The 17,529-nt window shown below is 36.1% G+C and overlaps 1 protein-coding gene across 4 annotated transcripts in view; it reads left to right on the top strand.

The window, feature by feature from the left end:
- STAU2 (staufen double-stranded RNA binding protein 2) overlaps nt 1-17,529 on the top strand; it is a 305,621-nt gene that overhangs the window by 10,996 nt on the left and 277,096 nt on the right. Inside the window, exon 1 of one of the 4 annotated variants that reach the window (XM_055546275.1) lies at nt 14,141-14,254. The exons of the other annotated variants lie outside the window; for them this stretch is intronic. Coding sequence (XP_055402250.1) covers nt 14,215-14,254 — 40 coding nt within the window. The 5' untranslated portion in view covers nt 14,141-14,214. Of the gene's footprint in view, nt 1-14,140; nt 14,255-17,529 lie in introns of those variants that run through there. 4 annotated transcript variants of the gene reach the window in all.

Here is a 17,529-nt window from a genome sequence, read left to right as displayed (position 1 = left end):
AAAGTGTGTGTTCTTATGCACGTACAACTCATGCAGAAAAAATAGGTGGTATAGACATGTAAAAAGGAAAAAAAAAATCACCAGTAATTCCATTATTTTACAGAAGTAATCACTGCTAACATTTGGGGATGTATACTTCTAATTTTTTTTCTATGCAGGTATGTTTTTATGTAAATATGTATTATTTAAAAAACCTGGGATTATGTAATACATAATACTCAAGTGATTTAATCCATAGTTTGAAAGTACTAAAATTAATTTAATCAAATCCTTATTGTTGGACAGATTTTGTATTGTAGTTAATGCCACCATGAGTATTTTTTATATACACCTGTGTTCCTTTGTCCATTATTTTCTTGCAATTAATTATTAGAAATGGAAATACTATTCAAAGGAATATGCAGATTTTAAAGATATTTGATGCATAAATACCAAAAATACAAGATTATATCTATTAGTTTATCAGAATGCCTGTTTCCTTATTTCTGTGACAAATTTTCTGTCTCTGTCAATCTGTCTGACAAAAAGTGATATTTTAATTTGAATTTCTATGATTTGCTTATATTCTTCTGTATTTTGGCTTTTGTGAATTGCTTATATGTTTTCACTGGTATCTTTATCTTTTTATTTGTAAAAATTCTTTGGATTATATCCCCTTCAGAATTTTCTAAGTTAGTCATTAGTTTTTGTTTTTTTTTTCATTCATTCAACAAATAACTGATGGTAACCTGTGTTTCCAGCATACTGTACTAAGCGTTTGGATCTTTCTTCCTGATGTTTAATTACTAGCCCTTAGGGCTTCCTAGTGGCTCAGATGGTAAAGAATCTGCCTGCAATGCAGGAGACCCAGGTTTGATCTGTGGGTTGGGAAGATCCCCTAGAGAAGGACATGGCAACACACTCCAGTTTTCTTGCCTGGAGAATTCCATGAACGGAGGAGCCTGGTCAGCTATAGTCCATGGGGTTGGGAAGAGTCGGACACGACTAAGTGACTAACACTTTTACTTTGAGGGAAAGGAAACCATTTCAACATTAAGCTGCAGCAAATATAAATTGAGAAGCCACATGTGCTGTGAAATGATACTTGAAAATTAGTGAGTGAAATAGAGCAAATGTTTTCGGATTAGTTGGTGAGGCACACTTGACTGGGCAGTGTGTCTCAGGGGTTGGGAAGTCTGTGTTAGGCAGCTGTAGCATTGGGAGAGCCCAGCAGCAGGGATTTAATAGAAGTCTAAAGTGGTGATTCCTTCTAAAGAGGTTTGGTAGTTACTGTTGGGAACATGGAAGCTAAGGGGAAGCTTTAAGGCCTGATTAAAGTGAAGTAGGAGAATAGGGAGGACAAAATAGAGTTTCAGTGCCAGAAAAGTTGAGAATCCTATAGAATGAAAGGGAGCCAGGTATTATATAGAAAGAATAAAGTTGTATCAAGGTATACTGTAAAGTGTAAAGCCAGGGTTTGGTCATTAAGAAACAAAAGGTCTAAAGTTTAAGGGATAATGATAGTATCCCACAGGTCTGTTGTGAGGAATAATTGGGACAACAAAGGCCAGATGCTTAGCATTGGTCCTAGCACTCTTGTTACTTCTGTTAAAATTACTATGACTGGTATTGTTGCTATTGTTGCTCTGGAGATTGTTGGGAAAGGAGGGCAGATGTTTAAGTTGGTCATTAGAGTAAGTAATTGTTTGGGGGAGTGAAGCACTTGAATGTTTCTCAAGGCAGGTCAGCTGCAAGTGCTCTCTTCTTTCTTACCATATGCCCCAGAACTGTCCTTTTCACTTAAAAGCTGCTGGTACTTACTCTTATTTTTCTTCAAAGTCTGTCTTTGGAGTAGGGTCCACAATCTGCCCATCCCTTTTTAAAGTCATAGGATGCAGTTTACAGTTAGGGCATTAAAAAAAGTAGTAATCACAGGGAGGATAAAATGTTTAAGAAAGATGTTGGCTTTCTGCCATGCTGGCATAACAGGATTTGTCCTCTGGATAGCCAGCTTCCAAGATAGCCCCCAGTGATCTCTGCCACCCTTGTGTTAATGCTCTGCCAGGTCTGGCCAGTAGAATATGGTAGAAGTGACGGGTCGTTTCCAGGGATGGGTTATAAAAGACCTTGTGGAAGACTTCCCAGGCAGCCCAGAGGACTGTGCTTCCACAGAGGGGGCACAAGGTCAGTTCCTGGTGAGAAACTAAGATCCTGCATGCTGCGGAGTGTGGCCCCCAAAAGAAAAAAAGCTTCTCTTCTCTTTCACTCTGTGTCACCCTGCGTTGCTCACTCTGAGAGTAGTTAGCTGCCGTGTTGTGAATAGCTCACTGGAGAGGCCCACGTGGTGAGAAATTGAGGTCTCCTGCCAACAGCTAACAAGGAACGGAGGCCTTTAGCTTACATTGTGTGATTGAGCCTTCTTGGAAGCAGGTCTTCTTGCCCTTGTGAAGCTTTCACCCCAGAGACTGCTGGCCCACCAACATCTTGACTGCAGCACCATGAGAGATTCTGAGCCAGAACCACTAAGCCAAGCTGGTCCTTGATTGCTGAACCTTAGAAAGTAGATTTAAAAAATGCTTATTTTTTAAGCCACTGAGTTGAGGGTAATTTGTTATGCAGCAATAATTTACTCTTTCTGCTTAAAAAACTTGAGAGCATATGTGTGTGTGTGTGTGTGTGCGTGTGTGTGTGTGTATATGTGTGTGAACAATGGTTTTTAGACATTGGATGACAGGTAGCAACAGACTGTGATCCCTGAGAGAATAGAAACAAATGGAAGTAAGCCCTTCTATTGCAGTAGTTTATAACAGAGCCAGAGGTTGTTCGCATGCTGCAGTAGAAGGAGGAGGAATCAAAGCAGAACCAAGTTTTGTTGGGATTAGGAAACAAAGATAAGAGTTTGGGAAGGCCAAGGTGGTTAGAATTGTAGGTCGGAGTACCAGAGAGAAGGGAGCTGTGGGGAGAAGTGGCAAATATATAATCAAGAGTGCACTCAAGCATATATGCATTCTAAAGTGCTTCAGAGGGTTCTTCTTGAGTCTTTGGCTCAGTTCTGATCTGTAGATGCATGACAGGACCATATCAAAGTCAGGGAAAGAAGTACTGGAGAGTAGTAAGAAAAGAATTTCTGGAGCTCACACGGGGCTGGGAATAGTTTGAGTTTCCACTGTCTAGTTTATAAAGACCTTGTAATACATAGGGTATTGGAAAGTCTTCAGAAGACTCCAGGTGATCCCAAAGTAATTTAACTGTGCACCACAACAAAGTCCAAAACTATATAGAGGAATGCCACATAATCCAGAACCTAACATTTAAAATTCAGTGTTTGTCATCCAAAATTAAAATGCTGCCTCACCTTGAATAAGGGATAAAACATCTAGACAGAAGATCAGTAAGGACACAGAGGACTTGAACAGCACTATAAACTAATTAGACCTAATGGACATATACAAAGCATTCAGCAACATCAGAATACAAATTCTTACCAAGTGCACATAAAGCATTCTCCAGGAATAGGCCATGTGTTAGGTCACAAAACAAACCTCAGTATGTTTTGAAAGATTGAAACCGTACAGAGTATCTTCTGTGGTCACAGTGGAATAAGGCTAGAAATCAATGACAGAATACAAAAAAAATCACAAATATGTAGAAATTAACCAACATACTCTTATTAAACAGCCAGTAGATCAAAGGAGAAATCATAGGGTAAAAAAGCAAGTAATTAAAGACAAATGAAGGCTGTATTTTGTCACCTGGCTCATTTATCTTATATGCAGAGTGCATCATGTGAAATGCCAGGCTGGATGAAACACAAGCTAGTATCAAGATTGCCGGGAAATATAATCAGTAGCCTCAGATATGCAGATAACACCACCCTAATGGCAGAAAGCAAAAAGCCACTGAAGAGCCTCTTGATGAAGGTGAAAGAGGAGAGTGAAAAAGCTGGCTTCAGAAGCATTCAAAACACTAGGATCATGATGTCCAGTCCCATCACTTCATGGCAAACAGATGGGGAAAATGGAAACAGTGATAGACTTTATTTTATTGGGCTCCAAAATCACTGTGGACAGTGACTGCAGCCATGAAATTAAAAGACACTTGTTCCCTGGAAGAAAAGCTATGACAAATCTATACAGTGTATTAAAAATCAGTGAAATCACTTTTCTGACAAAGGTCCATGTAGTCAAAGCTATAGTTTTTCCAGTAGTCATGTATGGATGTAAGAGTTTGACCATGAAGAAGGTTGAGGTGCTGAAGAATTGATGCTTTTGGACTGTGGTACTGGACAAGACTCTTGAGAGTCCCTTGGACAACAAGGAGATCAAATGAATCAGTCCGGAAGGAAATCAACTCTGAATATTCATTGGAAAGACTGATGCTGAAGCTCCAATACTTTGACCGCCTGATGTGAAGAGCCAATGCATTGGAAAAGACCTTGATGCTGGGAAAGATTGAGGGCAGAAGGAGAAGAGAGTGACAGAGGATGAGATGGTTGGATGGCATCACTGTTTCAATGGACGTGAGTTTGAGCAAACTCCAGGAGACAGTGACGGACAGGGAAGTCTGGTGTCATGCAGTCCATGGGGTTGCAAAGAGTTGGATATGACTGAACGCCTGAACAACAAAGACAAATGAAAATAAAAATACAGTATACTATAATTTACGGGATTCAGTAAAAGCAGTGCTCAGTGGGAAATTTACAGCAGTAAACACCTACATTTAAAAAGTACAATCTCAAACAAATAACCTAACTTTTCACTTTAAGAAAACCAGAAAAAGAGTAAATTAACCAAAGCTAGCTGAAGAAAGAAAATAATAAAGATTAAAGTGGAGATAAAATAGAGAATGGAAAGAAGTATAGAGAATCACTAAAACTAAAAGTTGGTTCTTTGCAAAGATAACTGACAAGCTGGACTGACAAAAAGAGCAAAGATGCATATAACTAAAATGAGAAGTGAAAGTGGGGACATTACCATGACCTTAAAGAGGTAAAATAATTATTAGAGAGTACTATGGCTCATAGTCGGAGAAGGCAATGGCACCCCACTCCAGTACTCTTGCCTGGAAAATCCCATGGATGGAGGAGCCTGGTAGGCTTGCAGTCCATGGGGTCACTAAGAGTCGGACATGACTGAGCGACTTCTTTCACTTTTCTCTTTCCTGCATTGGAGAAGGAAATGGCAACCCACTCCAGTGTTCTTGCCTGGAGAATCCCAGGGACGGGAGCCTGGTAGGAGGCCGTCTATGGGGTCGCACAGAGTCGGACACGACTGAAGCGACTTAGCAACGGCAACAGCAACAATGGCTCATAGTACAGTTGCATGCCAGCATGTTGGATAACCTACATGAAATGGACAGATTTCTAGAAACACAGATTACCAAAACAGACTAAGAAGAAATAGAAAATTTCAACCGACCTATTAGAAGTAAACAGATTGAATCAGTTTTTTTTTAAATCCCTCCCAAAGAAAAGTCCAGAACCAGATGTCTTCACTTATGAATTCTACCAAACATCTAAAGAAGAATTAACACCAATCCTTCTCAGACTTTTCCAAAACATAGGAGAGAAGGGAATACTTCCTAATTCATTCTATAAAACCAGTATTACTCTGATATCAAAGCCAAAGCAAAGGCACCATGAGGAAGAAAAAACTGAAAATCAGTATTCCTTATGAATATAGGTGTAAAAGTCCTCAACAAAATGCTAACAAACTAAATCCAACAATATATTTAAAGGATTGTATACCACAGCCAAGTAGAATTTACTCCAGGAATGCAAGAGTGGTTCAACATAGGAAAATCAATCAGTATAATCCACTACATTAATAGACAATGGAAACCCACACCACACACAGATGATCACCTCCTGTGTGATACAGAAAGCACTTGGTAAAATTCAGCACCTGTTCATAATAGAAACACTCAAAAACTAGGAATAGAGAGGCACTTCTTCAACATGATAAAGGGCATTTATGGAAAACTCACTGGTAGCATCCAATTTAATGGTGAAAGACTAAAAAGTTCTCCTTATATTCAGGAACAAGGCAAGGATGCCTGTTCTTACCACTGCTTCAGCATTGTACTGGAAGTTATTGCCAGGGTAATTAGACAAGAAAAAGAAATAAAAGACATTCAAATCTGGAAGGAAGAAGTAAAACCATTTCTATTTGCAGATGACATGTGCCATGTATATAGAAAATCCCAAAGAATCTATGAGTACAAAGAAAAAAAACAGCTAACAAATTCAGAAAAGCTGCAGTACAAGATGATACAAAATACAGTTCTCTTTCTCTATACCAGCAGTGTAGAATCCAAAAAGGAAATTCAGAAAACAGTTCCATTTATAACATCATCCAGAAGCATACAGAAATTGGAAGACCTGTACTCTGAAAACTATATAACAGTGTTGAAAGAAATTAAAGAAGACTCAAGTAAATGGAAAGATATTTTTTGTTTATGGATTAGAAGACTTAGTATTGTTAAGATGGCAGTACTATGCAAAATTGTCTACCTATTCAGTATAAAGTCTGTCAAAATTCCAGTGACCTTTTTTGCAGAACTTGAAAAACTGATCTTCAACTGCTTATAGAATTGCAGTGGGCCCAAATAGCCAAAGCAATCTTGAAAGAGGACAGAGTTGGACGGCTCCTACATACTCCATTTCAAAACATATTTTAAGTCTACAGTAATCAAAACAGTGTGGTTCTGCGTAAGGAAGGAGGACCAATGGAATAGAATTGAGAGGCTAGAAATAAGCTATTACGTATATGACCCACTGATTTTTGACAAGATTGCCCCAAACCACACAGCGCAGGAACGAATAATATCATCAATAAATAAGAGTTCTAAGACAACTGGATATCTGTATGCAAAAGAATAAACATGGACCCCTATCTCACACCGCATACAAAAATTAACTCAAAATGGGTCATTGACATAAGAACTATAATTCTTGTAACTCAACAATAAAAAGAAACCCAACTGAAATGGGTAAAGGACTTGAATAAATAGTTCTCCAAAGAAAATATACAAATGACCAACATGAATGTGAACAAAAATACTCAGCCTTGTTAGTAATTAGGGAAATGCAAGTGAAAACCACCATGTGTATCCTTTCTTGCTCTCTAGGATGGCTGGAATCAGAGAGATCGACAATAACAAGTGTTGGTGGTGTAGTGGAGGAAGCAGAACACTTGTACTATACTGGTGGGAATGTAAAGTGTTTTATTTTCTGTAGAAAACAGTTTGGGATTTCTTTAGAGTGTTTAACATAATATTACCATGCAATTCCACTCCTAGATATATACCCCAGATAATTGAAAACAGTTATTCAAATACATGCACACACATGTTCATATTAACACTATTTATAATAACCAGATGGTATAAGCAGCCCAAATGGATGGATGAATGGGTAAACAAATTGTGGTACATACACACCATAGAATATTATTTATCTGTAAGAAAAGATGACATACTGATACATGGTATAATGTGATGCTCCTCAAAACCCTTTTACTAAGTGAAAGAAGTCAAACACTAGAGTCACATATTATCTGATTCCATTTACATGAAATAGCTAGAATAAATAAATCTATAGAGACAGAGTGCAGATTGCTGGTTGCCAGGTCCTGGGGGGTAAGGAAAAAAGAGGAATAACGGGCTAGTGGGTATGGAGTTTATTTTGGTGTGATAAAAACATTTTGAAACTAGGTAGAGGTGGTGGTTGCACGACATTGTGGCTGTACTAACGCCCCTGACGTCTTCACTTTGAAATGGCTAATTTGATGTTATGTCAGTTTCATTTCTATTAAAAAATTAACATGCTTGCAAAGAAGCATGAGAATATAACCCATAACTAGGGTAAAAAAATTAATCTCTAGAAAGAGACCCAGAAATGACAAAGATGATTGATTCGGCAGACAAAACTGTAAGAAGAGTTGCTATTAATAATGCTGTCAATGTTCAGGAAGGTAGAGGAAAATAGGAAAATGATGAGAATATAAATAAAAGGTATGAGAGTAGACTTAAATGGGAATTCTAGCAATGAAGAATGCAATATCTGAAGTAAAAAATACTTGACGGAATTAATAGCAGACACTGTAGAAGTAAAGGTAAGTGAGCTGGAATATGTAGGGAATAGCAACTAACCAAAATGAAGCAAAGAGTGAAAAGACAGGAAAAAAATGAACAGAGCATCTGTGAGCTGTTGGATAACATCATAAGTCTAAGATAAATTAATTAGATGTTCAGGAGAAGGGAGGGGGAACAGGAAAACATTAGACCAAATAATGACTTTTCCCCTGGAGAAGGAAATGGCAGCCCACTCCAGTATTCTTGCCTGGAAAATCCCATGGACTGAGGAGCCTGGTAGGCTACAGTCCATGGGGTTGCAAAGAGTCGGATACGACTGAGCGACTTCACTTTCACTTTTCAATGACTTTTCCATTAAATATTATGGAAAAACCCAAACCAACTTTTTGGCCAATCCAGTATAAACTTCATAACTGTGTAAAGCTCAGTGAATCTAATTTGAGAGAAACAATATTCAAATGACTGAAAATCAGTGATAGTAAAGGGAAATCTTCAAATCAGTCAGGGGGAAAAAAGACATTATATATAGAGAAATAGAGATAAGGATGACAGTTTTTGTTGGAATGTACAAGCCAGAAAAGAGTCAAATGACATTTTAAACATACCGTAAAATACTTGTCAACTTTAGATTCTGTTCCCTCTGAGAATGTTTTCTGAGAAGAAGTGACTTGTCATACAAAAGAACTTACTACAAAACAGACTCACAGACATAGAAAACAAATTTATGGTTACCAAAGGGAAAGGTAGGGGAGGGATGAATTAGGAGTTTGGAATTAACAGATACACGCTGCTGCTGCTAAGTCGCTTCAGTTGTGTCTGACTCTGTGTGACCCCATAGACGGCAGCCCACCAGGCTCCCCTGTCCCTGGGATTCTCCAGGCAAGAGTACTGGAGTGGGTTGCCATTTCCTTCTCCAGTGCATAAAAGTGAAAAGTGAAAGTGAAGTCGCTCAGTCGTGTCCGACTCTTAGCGACCCCATGGACTGCAGCCTACCAGGCTCCTCCCTCCATGGGATTTTCCAGGCAAGAGTACTGGAAAAAAAAAAAGTACTGGAGTGGGGTGCCATTGCCCTCTCCACGCTACTATGCTTAAAATAGATAAATAACAAGGACTACTATATAACACAGGGAACTGTATTCTATATCTTGTAATAACCTATAGTTGAAAAAGAACCTGATGAATATATGTGTATATTTTTTATATATAACTAAATCACTGTGTTGTATGCCCGAAATTAACAGAACATTGTAAATCAACTATACTTCAATAACAATATATTCCAGAGGAAATGAAAAAGAAGTGACTCTTTTGTTTAAAATTTTTTAATTATTATAAAATATTCAGTATATAACACAGAACTTAACATTTTAACTATTTTTAAGTCTTATTGTTATAGAGTTGTTAGGTTGTATCTGACTCTTTTGTGACCTCATGGACTGTAGCTCACCAGACTCCTCTGTCCATGGGATTTCCCTGGCAAGAATATTAGAGTGGGTTACCATTCCCTTCTCCAGGGGACTTTCTCAACCTAGAAATTGAACCTACATCTCCTACATTGGCAGGTGGATTCTTTACCACTGAGCTACCAGGGAAGCCCATTTTTAAGTGTATAGTGACATTAAGTACATGAACAGTGTTATGCAGCCATCACCATTATCATCTGCAGAAATTTTGATACTCCCAAACTGAAGCTCTATACCCATTAAAGCACTAATTCCCCTTTTTTCAATCCATCAGCCCCTGTCAACCACCATTGGCTAATACTCTGTTCTATGTGTATATCACATTTTGTTCATCCATTCATCTGTCAATATATATTTGGGGTGTTTCCACCTTTTGGCTATTGTGAGTAATACTGCAGTGAGCTTGGGGGTGCAAGTGTATGTTCAGATGCCCGCTTTCTGTTATTCTGGGTATATATCCAGAAGTGAAATTGCTCGATCCTATGGTAGTTCTCTGTTTAATGACTGTTTCCCATAGTGGCTGCACCATTTCACATTCCCACTAATAATAAACAAGAGCTCCAAGTGCCCCACATCCTCACCAGTGCTTATTTCTCTCCTTTCTACCTCCCTTCCTTTTTCCCTCCCGCCCTCTCCTCCTTGCTAATGGCCATCGTACTAGATATGAAATGGCATCTTAGAGTTTTTATTTGCATCTTTGATATTAGTGATGTCTAATGTCTCTTTATTTGCCTGTTGGCTTTTTGTATGTCATTGTTGGTGAAATGTCTATGCAAATACCTTACCACTATAGGAAAAATTTAAAAGAATGTCCTTCAGGCAGCAGGAAAGTGCAAAAGATGAACAAAGAAAAAAGCAGAAATGGTCATTACTTGGGTAAATGTATAATCTTTTTTTATTAATCTTTTTGAAAGGTAATTTATTATTCAGAGCAAAAATATTAAACTATTGTGAGGCTTATAGCATACAAAAAAGTACAGTGCATAGTGACAGCTTGAAGGTTGAGGGAGAAATGGAAGATATTATTAAAGATTTTAATGCCCTTCATTAGGTGGTACAATATAAAGGTAGATAAGATATATGTCATAAACTCTAGCAGTTAGTAAAATAGCAAAACAAAAACTTAGAGCTGATAAGTCAAAGCAGTAGATAGAATTGACTATATAAAATAATTAAGTCAACAGAAACCATGAAAAGATGAAGGGACCAAAGACCAGATGGGAAAAATATAATATGATAGGTTCACACCTAATGATATTATATAATCCCATTAAATGTAAATAGTGTTTGCTTCAGCAACACATGTAAAATTGGAATGATGCAGAGATGTACAAAAATGATACATAAATTTGTGTGGTGTTTCATATTTTTAAAAAAGTAAGTAGTGTTAAAAAACATCCTGATTTGCAGGCTGAAATTGAATTAAAAAGCAAGATCTGACCATATACTTGCCTGTAAGAAATAGTAACTGTAAACACAAATAGATTAAAAGAATGGAAAAAGACATAACAGACTGACTTAGTTGAAAGAAACTTGGACTGGTTTTATTAGTATTACAGTAGGTTTCAGAGCAAGGAATATTTCCTACCTGGGTTAAAGAAGATCACTTCGTAACAATAAAGGGATCAGTTAATTAAGAGGACTATTAGTGCTAAATGTTTTCTTGTTGTTGTTGCTGTTTAGTTGCTAAGTTATGTCTCACTCTTTTGCAACCCCGTGGACTGTAGCCCACCAGGCTTCTGTGTCCACAGGATTTCCCAGGAAAGAGTACTGGAGTGGGTAGCCATTTCCTTCTCCAGAGAATCTTCCTGCCGCAGGGTTTGAATCCAGGTCTCTGGCATTGGCAGGCAGATTCTTTGTCACTGAGCCACTGGCAGCTAGTAATAGAATTTCAAAAGAAACGAAGCAAAAACTAGTAGAAATTCAAGGAAACACTCACAATTATGGTCAGAGATTTCAGTGATCCCTCTCAATAATTGATGTAACAAATTGACAGAAAAAAAAGTTTCAAAGATGTAGTTGACTTGAATAACAATGTCAACTAACTTGACGTGGCTGCGTTTACAAACCACTTTATACAAGAAAGTCAGGATACCCATTTGTTCACAAGTTCATACAGAACATTTACCAAGATAGACTGTATTTTGGGCTATAAAACAAATCTCAATAATTCAGAAGGAATCAACTCCTAAAATGAACCTTCTCAGATAACAGTGCAGTTGAATTAGAAATTATTAATAGAAATATCCTTGGAAAATCTACAATATTTGAAAATTAAATAGCATCTTATAAGTAATTCATGATTAAAAGAAGAAACAAAAAGGGAAATTATAAAGTATTTTAAATTAAGAACAGAAACACAATGTATTAGATGTTGTTAAAACAGTACTTAGTGGGAAATCTATAGTTTTAAATATTTATATTAGAAAAGAATAAAGATCTCAAATAAATGACCTTAGTTTCCACCTTAATGATGTAGAAAAAGGATAAATTAATTCTAGAGGAAGCAGAAGAGATAATCTGAATAGCTATATATGTTAAAGATACTAAAGTTGTAGTTAAAAAAAGAAACTTCCCACAAAGAAAACTGTAGGTCCAGTTCACCTACTGGACCAATTGGTGAATTTACTAAATACTGTAGGAAGAGATAATATTAGTTCTGCACCAACTTTTCAAAAATATTTGAAGTGGAAGGAGTGATTTCTAAAGACTTCAGTGTCAGCATTACTGAGATGCAGAACCAGGCAATAGGTTCTGGAATAGGAATAAAAGAAAGTCCTAAGAAACAGATGTGACCTGATTTTCTATGTAGAAAATATGATGGACTCCTACTAGACCTAATGAATAAGTATAGTACGATTGAAGAATACAAGATAAATGTGCAAAAATTGATTGTGTTTCTATACACTAGCAAGGCTTCCCAGGTGGCACAGTGGTAAGGAATCCACCTGCCATTGCAGGAGACACAAGAGATGCAGATTTGATCCCTGGGTCGGGAAGATCCCTTGGAGTAGAAAATGGCAACTCACTCCAGTATTACTTGAAAAATTACATTGACTGGGTAGCCTGATGGGCTGTAGTCCATGGGTTTGCAAAAGAGTCTGACATGATTGAGCGTGCGCAGCAAGGAACAATCTTTAAAACAATACTATTTAAAAATAGTATAAAAAATATGAAATATTTATGGATAAATCTCACAAAGTATGTTAAAGAATACTGAAAGCTATAAAATACTGCTGAAATGAAAGGATACCTAAATAATTGAGATCCATTTGATCCTCATTATTCATGGATTCTGTATTTGTAAATTGGTCTATTTGTTAAAATTTATATGTAATCCCTAAATAATCCTTGCAGTGCTTTTGTGATCATTTACTGACAAGTGCGGAGTGGTGAAAAATTGAGTTGCCCTGTGTGCACAATCTGAACTGGGGTTGAACAAGATGACAGTCTGCTCTCGTTTCAGTTCTCCTGCCATAAGCAAGTGTCCTTTTCTTGGTTTATTTAGTGCCATATTTTATTTTTGTGTCTTTTGGTTGGTGATTTAACTATTAAAATGGCTCCCAAGCATAGTGCTGAAGTGCTTTGTAGTGTCTTTAAGCACAGGAAGGCTGTGATATGTCTTATGGAGAAGATATATCTGTTTAGCTAAGCTTCATTCAGAAGTTATTGTTGGCTCTGAGTTCAGTATTAGTGAGTTCAACAGTATATACTAAGTAAGGGATCTTTAGCTAGATAAAACACACATAAAACAAGGTTATTTATTAATTGACTTTAAAAAAATGTTATGCCCAGATGTTTACAGGAACCTAACCTTTTATTTCCCCAGAAGCAATAACTCAGTATTTAATAATTCACTGTTTTGCAGGAATGTTAAAAAACATAGCTATCACTGAGGTGTCATCATCTCAATAATGAAAATTGAGATTTTCATGTCATGTACATGGATGATATGTCATGTACATGGATCGGAAGCCTCAGCTTTGTTAAAATGTTGATTTTCACCAAATTATAGATCCAGGGGAATTGTCTATGTTGACAATTTTTTAGTGTCATTCCTGGCGTTTTCTGCTCTATAGAAGTTTTACATTTTTGTGTTGTTAAATCTATCAGTTTATCCCATCATGATTTTTAGGTTTCTTTCTAGAAGTTTTCTATGTTGCAGGATTTTGACATACATTTAGCCAAGTTTTCTTGTGCTTTTGTCATATTTTTATATTCTTCACTTTAATACATTTGGAATTAATTTTTCTGTCTATTTGAGATAGGGACAGAGGAGCCTGGCAGGCTATAGTCCATGGCGTCAAAAGAGTCAGACGACATAGTGACTAAAATACCGCCACAACCATATGAGATAGGAACTTTAATTTTTCCTAATTAACAGGCAATTCTAGTACAGCAATTTGATCCTTGGGTGGTGATTTTGCCTGGACAGCCTTAGGTTACAGTCTGATGTGAAGTTATAAGCTATGTTTTAGTTGCAGCTGTGGACAGACAGTTACGTTTCTCTTAGAGGTCAGGACTCTGTGGAAAGTAAATTCCTTGTTCTATTTTGACTCTATTCTTTCTTTTTGTTTTACTTGGGAATTCGGATGAGCCCCTTCCAGTAGCAGGGAATAGGGAGAGGGGAGCCAGCAGAGAGACATAGACTGTGTTCCAGTCACTTTCTGTACCTGTAATGGACACGGATTCTTCTATGGAGAGACTTGCTTTGGCAGGTGAGGTTAGCCTCTGGTTTCCTGGCATCACTTCAGCTGTAATTTAACTACCTTAAAAATGGTGCTACTCTTGAGTTCTGGCTTAGGCAGCTTTTGGTATTTTGGTGGATTCTGGTCACATATTTTTTCTGCTACATCCTACTCTGCATTCTACATTCTGCCAGTGGTCTGCTTGCATTTTCCAGAATGTGATGTGTTTAATGTGCTTTCTTCTGCATGTGTGCTCTGGAAAAACTCTGCCTCTTTCTCTTTCCCTCCCTCACTAACTCCACGAGTGCCTGCTTTCCTTAACTAATGTAATGTAATCTAATCACACCCCTTGAAACCTGCCTTTCAACACCCCTTCACCCTAAGAGTCCCTTTAAAGCCTTGTCTTAGCACCTTCCATGTTGTAGTCTAGTGTGTTTGTTTCTTCTCTGTGTGCGTGTTTTCTCACAGACTCTGAACTCCTTTGGAACAAGTATTCTTTGCCTGTTGATTGAAAACTGTCAACTGTATTATTTTGGCGTATTATAAAGATCAAGTCCCAGAGAGTTTAGGACATTTTATTAAGCATAGAAACAATCTGTCTCAAAAAGCAGGGTAGGCCTCTGTTTTGCTGAGTGTGCAGATCCTGTTGTTACAGCTATTTTACCAACGTAACTTGTCAAAGTTACGGAGAGTTACATGTAAACAAAATTTATATCCAAGGTAAACACTTCCCTAACAGAAATATGAGAAGTCTTACATGTAATATATATCACACTTGGGGATTTTTCAATGGAAGCAAGCTTAATATATTACAGTAAGTCAGTGGAAAAATAATAGCAAATACATGCTTTTTATAGAATACTAAAGAAGTATAATAGTATGAATATGATCAACTTATCCTAACAAACATTTTAACTCTGAATATTTTAGCTTAGGAAGCCATGAAAAAAGTTGATGAAATCATATCACTGTATTCATTTTCAGTGATAGTGTGCTAAAGATTATTTATATGCAGAGTAATAATGGATTCTTATTGTTAATAGTATCTTACATCATTTGACTCAACCAATATACTATAATCTAGTAAAAAACAATTATTATTTCTATTTCACTGTCCAGGAAAGTGAGATTTAAGTTCTTTCTCAACATTATGTGTAGAAGTCAGTCAGTGGCAGAGATACCCAAAACAGGCTCTTAGGCTCTTAAGTATATGGCATTTGTTCTCTCAGAAGCAAAGTTTTAAAATTGTGAAATTCATTGTCATTAATTTTATTTACTTCTAAGTAGGTATCTACTATTCCAGCCACCAAATTGAATTGAAGCTTTCTTCAGTCTCTTGAAAACATATGAAACAATGTGTGTGTATATATATATATATATTTCTCACTTTTTGTACTATTGACTTTTCTAAAAAATAATAAATAAAGTTTATGGATTTCAACTTTTATAGACCAATTTGTTTTATAATTTTGTAGATATTTAATCAAAATTTTGGTTTAATTTTTTATTACTACTTTGTCATTGAACTCTGTTAGTATTGTTAGTATTGTTAATAAGATTTCTGATTGAATGCAGGAACAGCTATGGAAAATAAAGTTTTAATCATTTTGTAAAATAAAATCTGAACTAGGACTAATTATTTTTGAATTTACTAACTAAACATTTGGACTTTGAAGTTTTATTGATCTTACATGTATTTTGCATATCTTTCACACCAAAACTTAAACATTAAATCCATTTTTGGATTCCATTCTGTGAATCCAATATTGGATTCATGTAGTTTTTATGAAGCAGAAAGTTAGAATGAGTGGAATATAAGTTTTAGTGCCATGTTATTATCATTTTCCTTTAAGGAATTTAGATCAGATTTTCTTACCAAACAGAGCTAAGTTTATAGAGCTATAAACATATTTTAAACACATTTAAACATGCTTAAATCCAGTGTTGTTACTTTTTATACTGTAAAATCATCACATTATTATTCTTGCTATGATCTTAATATTTTTTGTATCATAACAGATGAATATGCAGCATTGCTGAGTTTCGAAAATTGCCATGGTAGCAGTATAAATGCTGTTTTAGTATTATGCGAAATAACTCATTTTTACCAGGCTTAAATATTTTCTCATTTTCATTCTTCTTTTGCTTTTTGGTGTTCAGGTAGCTGTGTGATCTGTTGTACTTTAGTATTTAACACTATGGTTGCAAGGACCAGAATTTGACTATGGTCCCAGATCACTGTGTATTTTATATAATAACTGACTTCCTGGCACAGAAATGTTTATAAAATGTTTATAAATGCAGATTTCCTCAACCTTTCTTGACTAGTAGTCTTTGCCTTTTTTGTGGTTTTCCTTATTTGTTTATTTTTGCTTTGCAAGCCATTTAGAATGGTTTAATTGTAGAATTAACTGTCAACTGTATTGGTCCTACAGTTGGTTGCTTATATTCTTTTTTTTTTTTAACTTATGCCTTACTAGGTATTCGTGTAATATTCTTATAAAATAATTTCTTAATAATGATTGTGATCGTTATTATACCAAATTATTAGTCCTGTAAAGCGTATTAAAAAGTAAATTAAAAGTATTAAAAAAGATACTATTTTCTACATTAAACCTTGTCATAGAAAGTTTATAGATGAAGTTCCTAAAACCAGCTATTTCTGTTTATTTAATGTATTCTTTATATATTGTGACTCCAGTTTAATTGAGCAGGAAGTAGTCCATTTGTATGTGCTTAGGTTTTTTTTTTTTTTTTTTTAGTGTTGGGCCATACCCCATGACATGTGGGACCCTATTTCCCCAACTAGAGATTGAACCCCCGCCCCCTCTTTGGAAGGCAGAGTTTCAGCCACTGGACTGCTGGGGAAGTCCCTATGTTTAAGTTTTAAAATTGGAGGTGAAAGAAAAACTAAAAAAGCAGTTAAATATGTCTGTAAATGAGATGAAGCAAAAATATAGGATAAGATACTATAAAAATATTCTGAAGCTGTAATTGTGGTAGAATTTAAAGTACTATGTATTTTAAAATTGTAACCTTATAACAACCTGTTAGTTAAGTAGAATATACTTATTACTCTTATTGTATAGATAAAGGATAATAGGCTTAGTAAATTTAAGTAAAAATAATTAAGACATTTCAGATTAGGGGAGAGTTTCTTAAGGTAGTAAAGTCACAGACCACAAAAGAAAAGATTGATAAATATTATACATAAAATAGTCAGTAGAAAAAAGGACAGAACTAGCTCCCAGAAGAGGAAACCCAGATAATCAAAAACAGTTTTGTCAGACATCAGATTGTCAGAG

This window comes from Bubalus kerabau, chromosome 14, assembly GCF_029407905.1.
Source record: "Bubalus kerabau isolate K-KA32 ecotype Philippines breed swamp buffalo chromosome 14, PCC_UOA_SB_1v2, whole genome shotgun sequence".
Lineage (NCBI taxonomy): Eukaryota > Metazoa > Chordata > Mammalia > Artiodactyla > Bovidae > Bubalus > Bubalus kerabau.
Note: the sequence above shows the minus strand (reverse complement) of the source record. Positions and strands in the feature narration are given on the sequence as shown.